The 14,138-nt window shown below is 41.4% G+C and overlaps 1 protein-coding gene across 17 annotated transcripts in view; it reads right to left on the bottom strand.

Annotated features, from left to right (window-relative positions):
* NFIA (nuclear factor I A) overlaps nt 1–14,138 on the bottom strand; it is a 348,828-nt gene that overhangs the window by 112,662 nt on the left and 222,028 nt on the right. For 15 of the 17 annotated variants that reach the window (XM_054286269.1, XM_054286273.1, XM_054286270.1 and 12 more), the window contains exon 3: nt 601–666. The exons of the other annotated variants lie outside the window; for them this stretch is intronic. In XM_054286269.1, the coding sequence (XP_054142244.1) occupies nt 601–666 (66 nt within the window). The remainder of the gene's footprint in view (nt 1–600; nt 667–14,138) is intronic. 17 annotated transcript variants of the gene reach the window in all.

Raw genomic sequence — 14,138 nt, 5'->3', positions numbered from 1 at the left:
CCTTTCACATACAGAAATCCACAGAAATCCACTATTACTGAATGATTTTTTTTTTTCCAGGCTGCTTTACAAAGCAAGCCATTGGTCCAGCAGAAGCCATCGCTTCCACTTTGAATGCAGAGAATATGAGTTTTCCCAAAAGTGCCAGTTCTTCTAATGCTTCCACTGCAGCCACTGCCACTGGAGAACATGGAGAGAAGCACCAAGGAGCTGTAGCTGAACCTCCCTGATCTGTTTTCCTGTGGTATCTACACCCCTGAATATCTTGACTCAAGGCCCAGGCACTGAAAGCCTTTGCTATGGAGGAATAAGGATAAGGGTTGCATACAGCAGGCTCTTTAATGGCATCTCCCTAATTAAAATTAATTTTAAAGGGGGGAAAAAAAAAGGTCTCTCTCCAGGACTGGACAAAGAAATGCTACCTTAGATTAGTGAAGCAGTAGCATTTTAACTATGAGGAGAGTGCACAACCTATTTGTAGCCAACCCATGTCAATTATTCTGAATCATCTTTTTATCTTAGACATGGGGGAAAAAAAAAATCTTTATAAATATGGGCTGTTTTAATATCCCAAAGCAGGAGCAGCAGGTAAGAACTTACCATTTTCTGGCTGGTCCTTAATATCAGCTTCACTTGGCTGGCTGGGACTTTCAGATTGACTTGAATCTGAAAAACATAAAATACAGCCAAAAATTACAGGGTCTGCTGTGGAAAATAGATCAGAGGCGCCAGACTTCCTCAAAAGGCTGAGAGTACAAACTGAGGACAGGAGTGTTGCACTAGGACATGATAATGGCAAAAGTCCCGTGCCTAGGTAATACGTTTGCTAGCCAGAAAAAAGGAAAAAAATAAAAAGAAAAAAATTTAAAAAGGGAATCTTGTTTGTGGCACTACACAGAGTGCTTGGGGTGTGTGTGTGTTGGCATAAATTAAGCTTTGAGAATCCTTCTTTTTAAAGAAGGCATATTTAAATGACTCTCCTACATGTTTTTTTATAATGCAGCCTCTATGTTGTATACAAACCAGAGCCTTACTCCAACACATAGTAAAGTCTCAAAACATATCTCCAAGCAGGCATAGAAAGGTAACTTAGCAACCCTACACAGTCGTGGAGATTGTTGGCTACACATTTCTGGAACAAAATCTGCAAAACTGAGGGAAGAGCTGATTTTTTTTGGCGTGCTTTCGCAGTGGTTACAGCACCACAAGATCCCTAAAATGCTCGGTGCTGGTGGTGATTTGCAGTGGGATAAGTGAGTCCAGATACTGGGTGACCTGCTTTAGAACTTGTGTAAATAATCCCACAACCTCCCAGCTAACACTCTCCAACGAGCAAAATTTATTTGCCTAAAATAATAAAATGATCTATAAAAGGGTGTGTGTAAATATGAGCGTTTTGCATTTTTTACACGTTATTAACTCTACTTTATGTGAAGATGATCGCTCTTTGGTCCAAAAATTATTCTTAGTGGAAGCTTTAGTCAAACAGTATTTTCCTTCTTAATTATTTCTGTCACTATGGACTGGGAAAAAAAAGTCCCTTTACCTGTGGAAAAAATATTTTTTAAGAAATCCCTCAAATAACTGGTTTTTTGCAATTAATACATTTTTTTTTCCTTTCCCCAGAAATTGTTCTGTAATTTATTGATCCTTTAGAAAAAGTTTTTGCTGTGAAACAAAACTTAGGCGACGAAACCGCTTGCTAATGCCTCAACACCACCCCTCATCGTGGCAAACCCATTTTCTGACTTCACCTTGACTTTGCAGAGTTTGGAACTAGCTGTCTGAAATTTGACCACATTTCAGTGAGAAGTCAATGCAAGATCAAAAGGTCACGACACTTTACTGTGATTAAATTGAAAATCTTACTTCTATTGCAACAGAGTCATAACACCACCCCTTCTTTTTCTTTGAGGTATTAATAGTGCTGGAAGAAGCAGTACTACTAGTGACCTTGGGTCAAGCAATGCTAATTTATTGCTTTAAAAAGGTTCCTTGCTTTTAAGCAAATGAAGATTTTAATTACTGCAGAGCACTATAAAGAAAATGCCTATTTTAAATATTCAAATTATATTTTTACCTGCTGACTGTCTGCTTTAGGTATCATTCAGAAGCTTAGAGGACAATCTTGTATAAATTAAAAACTACAAGTAAAAAAAAAGCACTCACAAAACAAAACTTGATGAATTTCAGAATATAACCACTCAGAATATATAGCAAAGAAAGCTTCAGTCATGATACTTCTATTAGAAATCAATTAAATTTCCCTAAAAAGTGATATACACCCAGTATGTCACAGAATCTATTTCCTCTCTTTTGAATTTATTATTTTTAATAATTTTGCCAATGAAGCTAAAGGGGAGAAAAAAAATCCTCACTTCTGCAATTTTGTTTTAAATATTGATCTATTGAATAATCTCTCCCTGAAGCTGAAATCAGTGCCAGCAGATACACTATGGGGGTAACACGCACAGCGCTGCTGTATTCTGGATTTTGGCAAGAAGTTTCGCGTTTCCGATACCGCAAAGGTAGAAACAAAGGTAAAATATCAGGAATGTAAAATATTTAGTTAACGTTCAAAGTCAACATTCAATGGATTTCATTTTACAGGGCGGGCACCAGCCTTTTGCTTATTTTCTAGGTTTTACTTTCCCTCCAGCCAGCCATGGCTCAATCGGAGTTTGGGCTTTATGTTTCAAGTAGGCTCGGAATTCCACAAAAATTTATAGATTTGGAGAAGCTCCTGCTGAAATGTGGGACTGGGAGCGCGTTTCCCTTTCCCAAAATTTGGAACGGCGAGAGGGCGGCGGTGGCGGCCGCGGGAGCCGGGCTCGGCGCTGGCACCTTGGCTCCAGCACAGCCCTGCAGCCGGTGGGCAGCACGCACAGCCCGAGCTGCTCCTGGCTGCCTTGGGAGGAACAAACAAAGTACTTTTGTCTGCCTCGAGTGCTGTTTTTCCAACACCAAGGCTGGTGGCACAAGAGAGGCTCCACCGGCCGTAGGACGTTTGTTTGCGCACCGAAGCTTTAACTTTCTCCCTTTATCGCCACGATGGCGTTTTTCCTAATTCTGCTTCCCCGCAACCTACCCCCTTCTGCTGAAATTAAATATTAATTTCCCAGGGAAAGACAACACAGCTTTAAGCACTATTCTTCGTGGAGAGGCGCAGGGCAGTAAAACACAGGACGAGGTAGAATTAAAGCCACTCAATCCTGCGGTGGGGATCACGGGAGGCTACCGAAAACATGGACTGGGCAAGCGTGTGCTCAGCATTGTTATGCAAGGTGGCATCTTGTGGAAACCCCAGATAAGAAGACTGAGTTGAGGCACTTAGCCAAAATGTTTATATGCAGAATTTTGCTTCCCTGATTTTATTCAGATGCCGCAGATGATCCGGCACATATAAATGTGCCGCCACATGGTTAAGGGATTGGCAAAATCAGAGCCGTTGTGTTTTACAGTCTTGCCTAGGACGAGGGAGTCTTGCTCAGCCTCCACCACTCGCTCTCTGCTTTTTCAGCAGTTGGCACTAACTCCTGTCGGGGCTTTTTTGTTGTTTTGCACATGGAAACTTTCAAATTCCAGTTTTCTGAACGTTTAGTGTTTTGCGGGCTCGGCTACGACAGGAGGGGGAATGTCTGTCCTGCTGAGTCAGTTAGCCAAACAGGTGACCGGAGGAATAAATTAATTTTTGCCCATACATAATTGATATAAATGGAAGATCGTTTTCATAAGCATTTGCATTAAATCAATAAAATCACTTACTATAGAGCAGTTTAACAATTCATTTGATTTTCTCTTTTCTATATATTTGATAGCCACTCTGCAAAACAGTATACACTTTATGCCTATTTTCTTTAGCAACAACACTGCCAGTTAAATTCTACCACCTGCAATAATTAGAGCCATTGGAAAACATACAAAACAAAATATACAGTAGATGCGAGCCCCTCTTGAATCCACGGCCCCCTGCGGCAACGAGTTTCATTGGTGCCTTAAGCTAAGGCTGGTAGGAAGCCAAAGAATCTGTATATTACAATAAAGTGCATGTTATTAAGGGGAGGATTTAAATGATTTCAGATGGAGTTGGAAATATTATAGTGAGGAACCACTATTAAGATTGCTGATTAAAAAAAAAAAAAATCACCAAGGAATCTAGTTTTATGTTTAAGGAAGCTTAACCTTGAATAGCACAATGGGTTTTATTTGGGGGCTTTTTTAGTTAGAGAAAAGTTAGTGGCTGGAATTTTTAACCCTGAGCTAGCTGGGGTTTGAGTGAGTCTGTGCACTGGGCTCAAGGTTACTGGTCAAGAGAAGCTCAAGGGGATCTGGTATCAACCACAACCATGGCAAACAGGATCAAAAAAACATGTTGAAGCTATTTTACTCTCCACTTCCACGAATCAATTATGATTAAGGGATAAAGGAAAAAAAAATACTCAAACAACAAAACAGGCTACTTTTTCAAAGTAGCATTTCCTCTCACATCTCTATTCTCTGTTCCCTTTTGGATCTGTTCCTTAAGCATATGCTACCTCAGCAGGACCCAGCCCCAGATCTGCCTGATCCCAAACCCTAGGCAGGCAGGGACCTCCAGCTCTGGGACGGAAGCTCTGGACTTCTCAGGCTGCAGTTTTCCCTTTCAGCTGCGGCAGGAGCACAGCTCCAGCTGGGCTGCACGGCGGCTGCAGGGAAGCAGGGCTGGCGGCACTGGAAGGGAGCGCTCCATTGTTTGGAAAGAATAAAACCTTCCCAGGAAAGTCTGGCCCGTGGACAGCACCAATGTCAACAGACTGACAATGTTGTTCTTTTTTGCAGACCGTGACACAGACGGTGAAGTGTTGTTGCACTTCTCCACCAAAAAAGCCTCTTTGGGGTGCCATGGCACTTGCAATTGCTAAACCACTCCATGGCCACCTGACTGGGGAGAGACGGGACGCTTTGTGGAGCACTCCCAAAAACGCACCGTGTTTTCCAGGGCAGGCTGAATCCAGCCTGGAATTCACTGGGGTGGCAGTGACCCTCCTCATTGTCTGCTGGTTTGCGCAGACCCAGTGAGTGGGTGCCAAGATAATTTTTTGCCTCTATAGAGCGCTCCCCAGCAGAACGTGAGCCTCTGAGCAGCCCGTGAGCTACCACAGGTGCAGACACATCTATCCTGGAAACAGTAAAGGTGATCCCCACGCAGTGCAGGAAAAAAATGACCGGTGATGCCAGATGAGCAGGGCAGCACCGCCACTGCCCATGCTGAGCCTGCTCTGCAGTGAAATACAGAAGGTTCCTCTCCTCCTCCACCAGCCCAGCACCTCACAGGAGCACCACAGAAGTGCACAAGCTAAATTTTCCATTCATATCATGTTTTGGGGGTGGGGGGAATACTGTATAATAAACTGACATATTTTATTCAAGTTTCAGAGCCCTATTTGTAATAAAAAATTTATATGGCTGGGTTGTGTTCATGCAATAAATTTTTCATCTATAATTTTGGGGCATGGATTCCACCAAAGATTTATATACATTAAAAAAAAAAAATTGAAATCATGCTCTTTTATATACAGTCTTATGTGGTGAGCTTAAGGGATTTACAAACAGAAACCAGCACCAGGAGTGGGGCTTTTTTACACTCACTTTCCCTTCATTATACATTATAATATAAACACATAGGGGTCACTCCATATATGCTACAATTATTATTTATGGCGATTTTGGTGGCTACTAGGATTTCTTTAAAGGAAGGCCTGGCTCTCCATTTTACTCCAGCCATTGCTTTCAAGTCAACTTTTATAGGGAGTTCAAAGTGCTCCATTATCATCTACCTCACCATCACACATGTACACGCCAGCACCAGATTCCCAGTTTTATTCCATACCCCTGCACTGTACACTCCATCCCACGGCTCCCCAACGAGGTTCTGCACTGGTAAAATCCCTGTGGTGCCAGCCTGGTTTTTCTTTTTTATAAGGCGAGGACTCTTAATTCCTGTACACTGGGAAAGAGATTATCTTTGATAATGGAAATGTAAATCAAAGCTTGCTGTTGTTTATTCCAGACAGACATTTGTGTGTTAAGTCTGTTTATCAGGCAACACTTTGTCTAAGCCAGGAAGTAGTCAGCCTTTGTAACAAGATGTATGCAAATGATTTTCCCATCAGCCCCTGCCACAAAACTTTTGTGGCAAAAAAAACCCCTCCTTGTTACTTCACCAGTAAGACGCTCCTAAGCTACCCCGTAAGCAGACTAGCAACAAAACAGCCAGCTAGACTATGCTGATGAGTTTGAATGAGCCCAAAACATGTGCCCACAGTCTGTTGCTCGGTATTGTAAGCAGACTTTGTGTATTACATCTGTTTATCAGGCAACACTCTGTCTGCTGGGCCGGCTTTGTACCAAGGTGGACGCAAACAAAGATCTCCACAACTCCCTCCCTAACTTTTTTTTTTGGCTGCAGAAATTCCCCCTCACTTCCCTCCTCGCTGGGAATAAGAAGGCGAAACTTCACCGAGACCCTAAAGCTGTATCAAAATAGTTTCATTTTAAATCAACTTTCTTTGTTCTCACAAGCCCATAAATGATTTACTGCTATCGTGTGATAGCCTAGAATGTGGGGAATCTGTGAATTCCCATATTTGTTCCTTGATATTACAAACAAGTATTTGATTCACTTGTAAATGTTTGTTTTTAAAACAGTTTACAGCCTTTGATTCCTGCTTACTGATTCATTTCTGGAACATTTTCTATTTATTCCTTTGCAGTAGCAAACGTTAATTTTGACTTAATTCAAATTGTCATCAAAGGCTTCCTTAAGAAATCCCACAGCACAGATTTTATTTGTTATAATAAAATATTCTTAAAGTAAACATCGTGCGACTGTGTTTTTTTAATTCCAAGAGATACAAAAATCCGTTACCCAAAGGATTCAAATTGGTTCAGCCCTTTTTCCTAGACAAAATAAACACTTTAGGACTTTACTTGTTTGTATTCTCCTCAGTGGTGCTGTATGCATCACCAGCTAAAAACAAAGAAACTTTTAGCTGCTCAGACAAAATGCAGAAGCTCCCCAAACAACGAAGCGGGGGGGTGGGGAGGCATTCAGAAAGTCTGACAGTCCATTCAATATAGGGATGATGGCCATAATGCATCCAGGGTCCCCTTGCTAATTAAATATGCATTGGCACAGTTTTGATCGATGCAAGCCATGGATCAGATGACACACCTGCAAAATCTTGAGCCCAGAGCTCCCAGGAAAAGGAAAATACAGGCTGTCTCCTTATCTTTGTTTTCAAAGGCTCTCAATTTCTGTGCTTAGATATCTAATTTAATTCTCTCACCCCTCAGCAAACTGGATTACGAAAGTCAATACTGCCATTGTGCATCGACAGGAACACACAGCTTTCCTTTTATTCAATTTAGCCATGACCTTTAGACAAAGATAATGACAACTGTCTAAAAGTAAGGTAAGGCCTTAAGGAAGACCCTGCTGAGGGGCCCCTCTCGCTTTCCGTGGCTCCTCCAGCCAGGAAGAGCCCACCAGCCATGGAGCAAATCCCGAAATAATTTCCCTCCCCAGAGCACAATGACCAGGAGTAGCCTGGCAGAGGGGCTCCCTCGGCCTCCAAGGGCTCTGTCCCACCCTGGGGACCTGGGGCACCCCAACACCAGCGGCCAGACCCTCAGGAACCCTTTGCCAAGAGGTGGCCACGTTTGAGGATGAAGCGCTCCAAGAGCAGAGCCGGGCGCTTCCACCAGGAGGGACCACGCTGTCCCATTTTCCCTGTGCTGTTGGGGACACAGTAAAATGGAAGGGTCAGGAGAGTAGCACCAAGGTCTCCTTTCTGGCCCCTGGCACTGGGGAAGAGCGGCACCCCCAGAGCTGGGATGGAGCTGGGATCACGGCACAGGGAGCCCGCGTGGCGCGACGGCAGCAGCAGCAGGAGGAGGGAGCCGCACGCGGATTTTCCTGGAGCTGAGCTGGAGCCAATGGAAATGGCATTACTTTCCAATAGGTCTCGCATCAATATTTTTAGCAGCCTCCCTACAACGAGATAGCATCTTTCTAATACATCTGTAAGGGAAGGAGAGAGAACATGCTCTCAGCTAACGAACAGCTATATGGCAATAATCCACTTTGCTACCTGCAGATACAGGTTGTACCTGAATCAGTGATGGAGGCATATAAAAATTCATATTGATTGAGCAGCCCAACTCCACAAAATGTGAGCTTCCATGCTGCACAGGGTTTTAATTCTGCAGGATTTTTTTTTAGCTGCATTTAAAAATACACTTGGCATTTCTAGCTGTGGACCAATATTTTTCTCATGTCTTTTTATACAGATTTGGAGGGAAAGATATTTGTAATGGAAAAAAAATATGTGCAAAGTTGGATTGCTAAGTTTCTGTAATCTTGGGAAATAAAAAAAAAGCAGCCTATGTAAGAGCTACAAGAAACCATATGGATCAACAAGAGCTGCCCTCATATCCCTAGGAAATATATATTAACCTACATTTCATCATCATAAACCCCAAAATAAAAAATCTAATTAGAGTCTCTACCCTCAGATTCACTTGCAAAAAATTTGCTTATCCCCCTCACAAAATGATTTACAGTACTTACATCCATTTCTTCAGAGTGATTTAAATTTATTGAATCATTTCAATTTTTAGAGAGCTTCCATTTGGATCTGTACGGGTTTCTAGACATATGCAGTGCTCAGTTATTTAAAATTAATTGCAGTACAATAATTTTAAATTGCTTCACACTATACGAATCTCAAGTGCTTTGAAATATTTGAACCATTCTATTTAGAAGCCATCAAACTTCTGAGCACATGCATCAAAGAGTTGTTTTAAAAGCCAAAGGGCCGTCCTGATGATCCCAAAGTGCAGGTGAGCTCAGCTCTGGGCATGCTCAGTGCACACGGACCTGGATTTATAGAACAATTCAACAAATTTTGCCCCAATGTCAATCTTTAATTAACAAAAACTGATCCTGTAATAATTTCAAACCACTAAAAAAATTCTAAAACTAGAAAAGCACTGTTATAAAATAATGGCATACATTAAAACTATTATTACTTCTAATGTATATTTATAGAACATCCTTTTATCCTGAAAATTAAAACAGCTTATTAACATTAAACTAAGCTTTACAACACCTCTGTGGGAAAGGTGAGCATAACTATGCCCACTTTATGCGGGGATGAAGGAGGCACATAGAGGTTAAGTGATTTACCTTGAGAGGCACAGTTACTAACAGGAGTAAAAAGCACAGGACCGGGCTCCTGAGCTCTGGATAATAAAGTCTCCCTCCCACCAAAGCAGCCATTACAATGGCAATGGCAGAGCTCACTTAGGAAGCCTTCAACTACATTTTGTAGAAAATTACTTGGTAGAGTGGATCCAAAGTCACCTAGAAGGGGATATTTCCAGTCACTCTCGGCTCCTGTTTCACTTGCCTTTCTTTTTCTCATTAGTTATTTTGAAAAACAAGAAATCATCTCTCTCCAGAGTATTTTCTATCTCAGTTTAACAATAACAACAATAGCATTTAGGGTGACTAAAGAGCTGGTTTTGCAATGCCTGACTTCATCTACAAAGGCAAGTGGAGATGAGCCTGTGTGATGGGCAGATCTGGTAGCTTTGGTCAAAGACCCTCCATTCTGCTTTTGTGCGGTTTTACCCTGGTGAGAAAACCACCATCAGCAAGGCAGGATTATGTCCACCATATGGTGAGACTCCATTGGCGGTCGTACAGCCACCCAATTAATCTCTATCCCCCACCATCCCCTTGTTATTTATTTATTGTGACAAACTCATCCTTCTGGGACCCTGGGCTGGGAGCAGCGTATTCCCAGGCTATTGGCGTCAGTGCCCATCCTCATCCTTTATCCCGAGCAGGAGCTGGCGAGCTGGCGCCTTTCCTCCGGCCAAGGCGCGCCGTGCTGCAAGGTCACGCCCAAGGAGGATCTCTGGATTTTCCAGAGCAGATTTTTTTTTTTCAAAACTGCCCTCCATCAGAAAGCCAAATAAGCCCTTGACAACGAGCACACACTTCACAAACTGCTGTCCAGAGCTGGCCATTCTAGCTGCACACGGATAGCCACGCTGTTCGCGGAGACCATCAGCGTGCTCCTACATTTCAGTCCGTGCCTGTTCCTAAGGTCTCTCCACAGCCTCAGCCATTCCAGGTTTCATCAGCCAGCAAAAACAAAGAAAAGCCTTCACCACACCAACGAACTGGGCACGAGCCCCAACCTCCTCCTTTTTCAATCTCTCCTGCTTCTCTTTCCTCGAAAGGACAAGTGCAACATTTTCCTGTGATCAACTGAAAACTCAACTAGGAATCTGTACATCCAACAGAGTGAAGAATACTTAAAAAGAACTAATATCTCAAAGAATGGGCCCATTTTCTCTACTCAGAATGATTCTATTTCACACAGGGAAAAACAATGTTGATGATAAAAATATGTGTGGCTATTTCAGAAATAAACAAAAGATGAACTAATATTCCATGGAGATTCTGTCAATAGCAGATTAATAACAAGTTACAGATGAGGCAGTCTAAGCAAAGTTTAGGTACTATTTTTTTATTGTGGATCTACACTTGCAGTCCCGTTTTCACAACTCTTTTATTTTGATGTACCTGACACTTTTCCTCTTGGCTCCCATTTCAGTCCCTCTTAAGTACATATTTGGTTGTAGTGGCCAAATTTTTTTTTCTTTTTTCTTTTTTTTTTTTTTCTGGCAGATGTCTTTTCCTTGTTCTGTGCACTGCGAGGAGTTCAACGTGGCATGTGAAAAATTTCCATTTCAGGTTTTCTTAAGCTATATACAAAATTAAACTGCTGGCAAAAAGACATAGATATATAAAATTATACAGCAGAAAAAGCTGCTCGATAGCTCCCTTTTTTCCCCTTCCTCCTTTCCGTTTGCCTCTTTTTCCCCCCAAAATAATTGCAGAAATACTGCCATCAGCCCAAAGCCTTTCTCCAAGTGTAAAGTCAGAGGCTTCTGCCCACAAAGAATTGCCACTGACTGTTGCTCTGTGGATCTGTTTCTACTCTCACAATATTGTAGACTGCGAAGGAGAACTGAGAATTACCATAAAAATCGGGACGTGTTTTGTTGCATCAGTATCATGTTGGCATCAACACCACAGACTCGGGCAGAAAAAAAAGCAGCCTTTTGGTAGGCAGCCTACTTGGTCTGTGTTTCTGCTGTGTTTGTAAGCCATGCAAGTGGAAGAGAAAGTTAAAACTTGGAGAGAAGTAGCATCCTGCAGGCTCGGCACGAGTAACAGCAAAATCTGAGGTCCAACCACCATAAATCGTGGAGAAATGGAATTATATCTACACCTCAAAGGACACTGGATCACTATAAATACAGGAAAGAGTTGGGTGTATATATAGTTGGCCCCCCGAAAAAATATTCAGCATAATGTGTTGACTCTGAAAATGCATCCTAAAATCCATTTTTACTTGGTCCCAATGCTGCAAATCCATATTTTGAGGAAGGCATTTAAAACCAGAAAAGTCCAGAGCTCTCCAAACCCGTAACTACACTGCGTAGACGAAATTTTAATCAAACTTTTAAAGCCATGGTTATGATCTGATGAACAGACAGCTTGACTTGATTACATTTTTAAGTTTCAGTTTCTATTTCTGTTTTAAGATGAAAAAGATCATAGAGTGTCAGAAATTTGAATACTGAATAGCAAAAGCTCTTGCAGGTTTAGAAAGCATATAGAAAAGCTGGCAAAAGAAAACGCTATTCCATTGCCACCATCTGCTTTCTGGCATATTGAAGAAACTTTACTAACAGCAACATTTTCTTGCATTAGAATATCTGCTAATTAGTTTTGTTGTAATTTTTTTTTTTAAATTACCTTTTACACAGAAGGCAAATAGCCAGGTTTTTTGGCTGGCTACACCTTACACCACGTCTGATAACATTTTCACATTAAGTTCAGTTTACCTCACTTTTTTTTTTCTATCAAAATCCTATCTTTAGCATAGTCAAAGCCTGCAAAAACTTTGCCTTGCTGAGACTAAAGAAAAAAACATCAAACATATGAAGTGTTAAAAATCGCTGAATAACTCAAAGGAAAAAAGATAATTTTGAAGGCGTTTTGGCTGAAATCTATTTTCCTTTGAATTGCATGAGTGTTTTAAAATGTTAAAAACACTACAGAGTGACTAATGAATGTAAAAGAATGATAAAGAGTATGGGTCCAGTTATCAGTGATGTGCCTAAAACAAAATAATTTTGGACAGTCTGCCATGCAAATATTGACTAAAATGTCATAAATAATGTCTGCAACAAAGGGAATCCTGCAAAGGAATATTCTGTTGTACTTAATGCATTGTAGAGTGTGCCTTTTAGCAAGCAGTACGTTGCAGAGCCTGAAAACTTCAGTTCAACAAAAAAAATCCCCCTAAAATTCCCCAGACAAAAACATTAGTATTGTTGTTTATTTTTTTTCTTCAGAAACAGACCTTGCAAAAAGTTAAAGATGCAGCCTTACATTTGGGAAAGGGTTCACTTAGAAGCTGATTTTCAAAAGAAACCAGTCGTCCAAAAATTACAAATAGACCAAATGTAGCCACCTCATTGACTTACAACTACTCGCTCTGCCATTTTTAACAGGATTTTCACCCATTTCTCTGCTGGCAGGGAAGAGGCTGCTCGCAGGTCTTTGTCAGAATGTACTGAAATCAAATGCAAAGACATTAAGTCGACCGCTGCCCTGGGCCAGAGCTGAGAGGTGGCAAAGCTTCTGTTCCAGCACTTCTTAGGGCCTAATTCTGTCTCAGTTCCAGAGTCTGACAGGCTCCACGTGTAGGGTTAGAAATAAAAATGCAATCCTGTGAGAATTACGGCAGCACACAGAGTGGGCAGGAAGGGCTCCAAACCACCCTCAAAATCACAACATTTTAGTAATTTTACTATTTTTTTAGTAGCACTGGAATATGATGTCAAAATGAGGGAAGTTGCATGAAGAAATCCAGATTACCTACATCTCCACCGACACACTGTGCTATGTGTAATCACAAACAACCCAGTCACTTTTTTTTTTTCTGAAAGTCTACTAAAAAAAATTAAACAACTGGGTCTACACTGAAACCTTCTGCATGTGTTTTCCAAAATTTCATTTCTGAGAAAAATTTCACAGCCACTGAGATGACAAAAAACAAAGATATTTTACATTTCTAAAGCATCTTTCATCCAAGATCAAAGAACAACATCAACAATAATTCTCAAAATACTCCTTTGAAACAGAAGTACTAAAAGGAGTACTATTAAATGTATTTTATCTTTATCTAGCTTGATCTATTTTCTTTAGAAAATGCTGGTTACTGTAGCATCTCTCTAAGCAGATGAGGACTATAGGTTAAGTGACTTGACCAGAAACACTTACTCAGTGGAAGTGATAATGCCCACATTTGGGAGTCAAGATTTCTAAACCTTTCATCCACTAATTAAAAACATATATACACGTAAACTGATGTAGGGAGCATGGAAACCCCTCAACCATCACGAGGCAAGGGAAGGATCTGGAACCAGCAGCACACAAACCAGCTGGCAGGACATGCTGTGGCAGCGTGGACAGATCAATAAGTGTGTGACGGTAACAAAGCACAAATTAAGAGAATGAGAACACATTTGCTGTTTTTAAAACCCCTTGAAAAAAATTAAGTAAAATTTCTTATCAAAGATGAAAAGCCCTTCCTGCTCTGAGCCATGCAGAGAAGTGCTCCCTGCTCTCCCGTGGAGGCTCAGGAAGAGCATGGCTTTTCCAGCTGCACCACAGGTCACCCACAAAAAGATTGGTGGGCTGTGTGGCAGGGTCTGTGGCCAAAGAATTTGTTTAACACGAAACTCAGAATTATTTAAAAAATAAATTACAAGCTGCGCTACACACCATATAATTCAGCCTTTGGGCCAAGATAATTCTTGACACAACCCAACTGGAATTACAGCGGGGAGAGACTTAGCACAGTGCTTTCATAAGGATCCTTTCCCTATCATTGCTGCAATCAGGTCGTGTGTGGGTATAACTGATAATCTCCTGCCTGCTCTGTAACATGGATGAAATGTTATCGACTCCTCTGCCTCGTCAGAGAGCAGCACACGCTCTGCCA

This window comes from Melozone crissalis, unplaced genomic scaffold, assembly GCF_028551555.1.
Source record: "Melozone crissalis strain CALT ecotype California unplaced genomic scaffold, PUWL_Pcris_2 ptg000045l_1, whole genome shotgun sequence".
Taxonomy (NCBI): domain Eukaryota; kingdom Metazoa; phylum Chordata; class Aves; order Passeriformes; family Passerellidae; genus Melozone; species Melozone crissalis.
Note: the sequence above shows the minus strand (reverse complement) of the source record. Positions and strands in the feature narration are given on the sequence as shown.